Source organism: Colias philodice, chromosome 3 (assembly GCF_061535455.1).
Source record: "Colias philodice isolate Cphi_HAF_F1 chromosome 3, ilColPhil1 Martin Lab GWU primary, whole genome shotgun sequence".
NCBI classification, from domain to species: domain Eukaryota; kingdom Metazoa; phylum Arthropoda; class Insecta; order Lepidoptera; family Pieridae; genus Colias; species Colias philodice.
This window is the reverse complement of record NC_143088.1, coordinates 11790455-11796454: the sequence shown is the minus strand read 5'-3', so window position 1 is coordinate 11796454 and position 6000 is coordinate 11790455. Positions and strand designations below refer to the sequence as shown.

Here is a 6000-nt window from a genome sequence, read left to right as displayed (position 1 = left end):
GTAAATTTTCTATTTATAAGGTCTTTGAAATTATGTCGTAGGTATTATATTCTTAACCCCCGTCGCAAAAAGAGGGGTGTTATGTCCGCTATGTGTGTTTACATGTATGTCTGTGCCACCGTAGCTCGCTAACGGGTAATACGAATTAGATGCGTTTTTTTGTTACATTAGTTGTTTATTATATTATATAGGGGTAAGTGGGAATGAAAAAAACGAATGTTAGTTGTTAATGTAGGTTGTTAATGTAGGTTATACCCAAGTGATATATCAAATGAAAATAGACGACATGCCAGAAACAATTAGTCAAATTTTATCAAAATCGGTTCATCCATTTATTTGATATAGGGGTAAAAGTGGGAATAAATAAATGAATTTTATCAAATATACTCAAGTGACGTATCTAATGAAAGACATGACGTGTAAAGTACAATAAGACATATTTTATCAAAATTGGTTCATCCATTTATTGGATAAAAGTGGCAATAAAAGTTGTCAAATATACCTAAGTGGCATATCAAATGAAAGGGCATGACCTGACGTCAGAAGTATAATGAGGCATAGGTATTTAATCAAAATCGGTTCATCCATTTATTATATAGAGGGGTAAAAGTGGGAATGAAAAAAACGAATGTTGTCTGTTATAACAACATTATAACAACGTTATAAAAAAGACGACCTGTCAGAAACAACAAGTCAAATTATATCAAAATCGGTTCATCAATTTATTTGATATAGGGGTTAAAGTGGGAATAAATAAATAAATTTTATCAAATATACTCAAGTGACGTATCTAATGAAAGACATGACGTGTAAAGTACAATAAGACATAATATTTTATCAAAATTGGTTCATCCATTTATTGGATATAATATGTAGGTATAAAAGTGGGAATAAAAGTTGTCGAATATACCCAAGTGGCATATCAAATGAAAGGGCATGACCTGACGTGAGAAGTATGATGAGGCATATTTAATCAAAATCGGTTCATCCATTTATTGATGTATAGCGGTAAAAGTGGGAATGAATAATCGAATGTGGTCAAATAATATAATCAAGCGGCATATCAAATGACGTGTGAATTACAATTAGTCATGTTTTATCAAAATTGGTTGATCTGTTTATTACATATAGGGCACCTTAGGGGGTGATAGTGGGGATAAATAATCCAAACGAAAGGATATGACATGTACATAATATATAGGTATGATTAGACATGGTTTAGATCAAAATCGGTTCTGCCATTTACTAGGGGTGAAAGGGAAAAGTTGAAAGTCTGTAAAAGTAGAAGGAATATGGGAGCGGGAGTATAACCACATCCTGGAAATTTTGAACTCTTCTGTACCTAAGTTTTATAGCTCAGTTTAGTAATAAATTTTACTAACAGTTCTTTTGTGTTATTATTTATTTTATTTCTTAACTTTATAATAATGTGTAAGTACTTATATAATTTAGTTGTATATGATAGTACGTGTTTCAAGACGTGTTTACTCAATAATTGTGTGTTAAGTAGTAACTACTATGCAGTCACTATTCCACGCGGACGAAGTCGCGGGCACAGCTAGTAGTTATATAAAAAAGATAATTTCTGTTTTTTTTTATTCTAGATAGAAAAGCGCTTGACCACAATCTCGCCTAATGGAAAGCTAAGATGGTCTAAGATGGTACGCGCTTCCCTTGTAGGTACCGGTTCTCTTTGCTTAAATAATATTATTTTATTCTACTATCCAATTTCGGTAATCAATGGCAGTTTCATCGCTTGCTGATAATTTTAGATATGTACATATTCATCCATAATAATTAGTTATCATTTTAACAGACAAATACCACACAGAACATAAGCACTAAGCAGTCAAGAAACCGGGTTTTCATCTTAAATATTATGTAAGTATAAAAATATTTAAAATTTTAGTTAAGACAATAACTAAATCACAGAATAATTTCCTATTTAATATTCGCGAACAAAAAAGCAACCGTTTGATATTCGGAAGAAATTTTCAGGGAAAATGTTAAATATTTAAATAACCGTATTTTAAGACAAAACCAAATTAACTTGTGGAAATTATATTCAGATAGAAAACGAAGTAAAAAAACTCTCAAAACACTCAACAAAACCACTTTCCTGTTTTCCAAGAATATTACTAATGCTTCCTGTTCTTTAATTTCCTTATATTTCGTTTACTTTTCGTTTTCAATATTTTCTGTGTGGTTACGATTGGTTTATAAGTCGTAAACATTTCTTGGGAATCAAGTGTAATAACATTTGCACTTTTTGTTATCTTATCTGTGACTGAATTCCTTTTAGCTACTTCGTAAGTCGGATGAATGTCTTCGTTTATATCTATACTAATAAGTGGCATATCGCTTAACGTCGTCTCAACCTTACTTCCAGTTAACTTCTCAACTACTTCAATGGTTATATTATTTTGCTTATCAATTTCTTGAGACAGCTTTTCTATCATTTCTATGACGCTTTTATTCACGCCGTCTTGAATACCAGAGTCTTCTTGGTATTTATTTCTATCAACCGTTTCGTTGCTTGAATTCAAAGATATAACATCTAGACCAACTTTATGTTCACGTATTTCATTATCATTATCAACATTTCTTAAAACTTTTCTCGTTGTTTCAGTCGATGCTTCGATTTCATTATTCATGTTTACATTCAAATCCACCGTCGTACTTTCCGCGTTTTCATCCAAACTTTTGTCAATCATATTGTCAATTAAAGTTTCCAAAGAAAAATTAGCGGAATCCGTTTTATACAAATACAATTCTTCCAATTTAACATCGCTATTTTCTCGTTTCGTCAGATACTTCCTCAAGTATTTGGGAGTATAATTCACCGGCTCATGTTCTGTAAACATCGACGCAAAAAACTTTGTTTGTCTCGTGTCATCGTTTCCCTTAAAATGTTTTATTTCGCTGCGGGGCTGCTTGCTGTGAAACACTTGTTTATTCAGTGGCCACCTCGTTTTTGAAAGATTTACACCGTCCCCCTTCAATTTGTCGGATTTAGTATTCTTAACTTGTTCTCGTAAATTATACCTCATTTCCAATTTAGGCAGCCTCTTGTGCTTTAATACTAACTCCTTAAATGGATTTGGACGCAATATGAATTCATTTACCGGTCTCTCCGTCCTCCCTGGAACATTATTTTATAAAGTTACAGTACGTAATCAAATTATATATTTGAACAAACTTTTTTTATCGAATTATGTGAATAAATGAAAAGAAATTTTCCACCGCTTACAATATTCATAGTAATTTATACAACAATATTAACGTATTTGAGGACGTCCAATTCAGTGGAAACAGCGAACATTTTAGGATTAAATTTCGTTTTAAAATTAATATAATTGAAATGCTTTACGATAAAATCATCATTAAGGTAATGGTAATAATGTTTATTTTCATCTGTTTACTACGTGAATATTTTGAAATTAATAAACACAACTAGAGACTTCTGCCCGTGATACCTCGCTCTATGAAGTGAAGCAATCGTCAGATTAAATTACGTTGAATAAAGCTTTTGAACTCTGTTCTAAGGATATTTTATGTTCAGAAAATGTAAAACTGTTTCACAATTAATTACAACTATTATTTCGTTAATTACACTTTAAGAGTATTTTAACTAATATTCAAAACTAGTGCTTTGCGTTTGTAATAAGCTTATTTATATTCAGTTGAAGCCTATAGGAATTATATTAATTATTTTACTTTGATGTGTCTTTAATATGTATTATTCATTAATTTGTTTGTACGTTTAATTAGTTATTTTAATTAATATTTAATAAATAGGTCAAACTTATTTAGGCGCCTTGAGAGTAAAATTTCAAGATCGCGTCATGGCAATACCGTCGTCCGTCACGTCACGTCGTGGAGTAAGGTGACGATTTTGTTATCTTTGAATCTTGCGAAAGAAGCGTCTCACTTCTGATGCGTGTGCTTGGCACATACGATTTTTTTATTCTTTTTTAATCAAACCATACATTTTCATTACATTTAATCCATGTTTTATTCATGATTCCTCAAATTTAATCTACACACCTTTCTCACGTTCTTCAAATATATCGAACAGCTCTTTTTCATTTTCAATCAAAAACATGACATTATGTTTATTCCCTTCTATTTTGGACACCGGATTTTCATTCTTTCTTTTTACAGGTTTAAAGCAGTTATTCGGGTAGCAGTATGTTGGTTCTTCTGGACAGATTTGGACACATACACACGCGGGTGGCCGGTTCTGGAACTCTGAGAAGATGACGTTGAAGAAGTGTTCCACTAATGACCCGCTCTCGCAGCTTTGTGTTACCGTGGCATCGCTGGTGGTGACTGAAATAAATAATTAGAAAATTATTATTTTTTTTCTTCATCGCATTAAGAACAAGCTTAAATGATATTCATACTCCGTTTCGAACAGATGTTAATCTAAAGTTAAATAATTTTAAATTAATTGATATTTCTACATAAATATCAAAAACAATATAACCTAACTATATCCTAGTTATTTTATTATATTTATTGATTTAATATTTGAACAAATAAATTAACGCGTGTACAACGCGCGAAATAGAATACAATATTTTTCAAATACAACAAACATTACCTACGTCATTATAAAGGAAAATTAGTTTTAAATTTTACCACAATTATCATTAGAAGACGCCATAAAGCAAAAGTAAAAAATGTTTTACTATGTTAACCAAACATAAATCTACATAATTAAGCAGTTAACTCTATAAATACTTCACAACACATAGGTACAATCACTTAAGTATAAAATAATAATAAAAAACACTTACATTTAACAAACATAAAAACAATATAAAACACACTAAACCTGGACATCCCAAATAATAAACTATGAAGAAGATAAGAGTATTAACAAGACTAACAGCGTACTGCGACTGCGTCTGTCTGAACGAAATCAAGCTTACAATGAAATTGTTTTAAAACAAACGACACAATAGCTGTAAGCAAAGAGGAAGTTCCCATGATTGAATGAAACAATTATAATTTAAAGTTTAATGTACTTATAGATCTTTTAACGATTTTAATAAAACCTAACTAATGTTGTGAATTCAAAAGTCTGTTTGTCTCTCTTTAACGTCATAATGGAGCAATTTTATGATAATACTAGCAAACCCGCTGAACTCCGTATCGCCTGCAGAGATACTTTTTCTTTCCTATATAAACCTCACGGAGCCCGAGACCTTTCCAACGAATGGAATACCGTGGAAATCGGTTCGTACGTTCTGGAGTTATAACGTTAGGAAGGAAAACCCGACTTAATTTAATATAGAAGATGACTAGCTGCGCTTCGCGGTTTCACCCGCGTGGCTCCGCTCCTGTTGGACTTAGCGTAATGATATGTACATAGTCAGCCATCCTCGATAAATGGGCTATCTAACACCGAAATAATTTTTCAGATCGGACCAGTAGTTCCTGAGATTAGCGCGTCCAAACAAACAAAGAAACTCTTCAGCTTTATAATATTAGTATAGATTATTGAGTCTTGAGATAGTAAGGAGACTGGATTTACAACGAACTTTATGTCGAGGTGAAATTCTATCATTTTTCTGGGGATTTCCTTTGACTACGCGGGCAAAGCCGTTGTTGAATGCAAGTACATTATAAGGATGCGAATACGAATACTATGAAAATCAAGACTGAATCTAATGAAAAATTCTTTTGGTGGAAAACTAAGTTTTTCCTGAGTGGCATAGGTTATATTTACATTTTCATCAAAAAGCTGGGGCGGTAAAAGCTAATACTCAATTATTATATTTCCCTAAATTCAATGAAAAACGAGGAAAATTTTCAGTTTAACTAGTATATTTGTATCTGTAGCAGTAGCATGAAGCATCGTATCTCCAAAATGGATTATCTTCCTCTTTTGGTTGCGAGTCTTTTGACATGCATCTTATTTATCAGAGTGGCTTTCTGTTAGCGTAGCGTTCAATAGCGTTCAATAAATGTATGAGATTGACGTAACCTGTA

At 32.0% G+C, this 6000-nt stretch overlaps 1 protein-coding gene across 1 annotated transcript; it reads right to left on the bottom strand.

Moving 5' to 3' along the window:
• Nucleotides 1–2138: 2138 nt before the first annotated feature.
• LOC149490065 (uncharacterized) lies at nucleotides 2139–4848 on the bottom strand. Its single transcript, XM_089715004.1, has 3 exons — nucleotides 4797–4848; nucleotides 4048–4332; nucleotides 2139–3142 (listed from the first exon to the last, which is right to left on the bottom strand). The coding sequence occupies exons 1-3, from the start codon at nucleotides 4846–4848 to the stop codon at nucleotides 2139–2141; spliced, it is 1341 nt and encodes a 446-aa protein (XP_089571130.1).
• Nucleotides 4849–6000: the final 1152 nt, after the last annotated feature.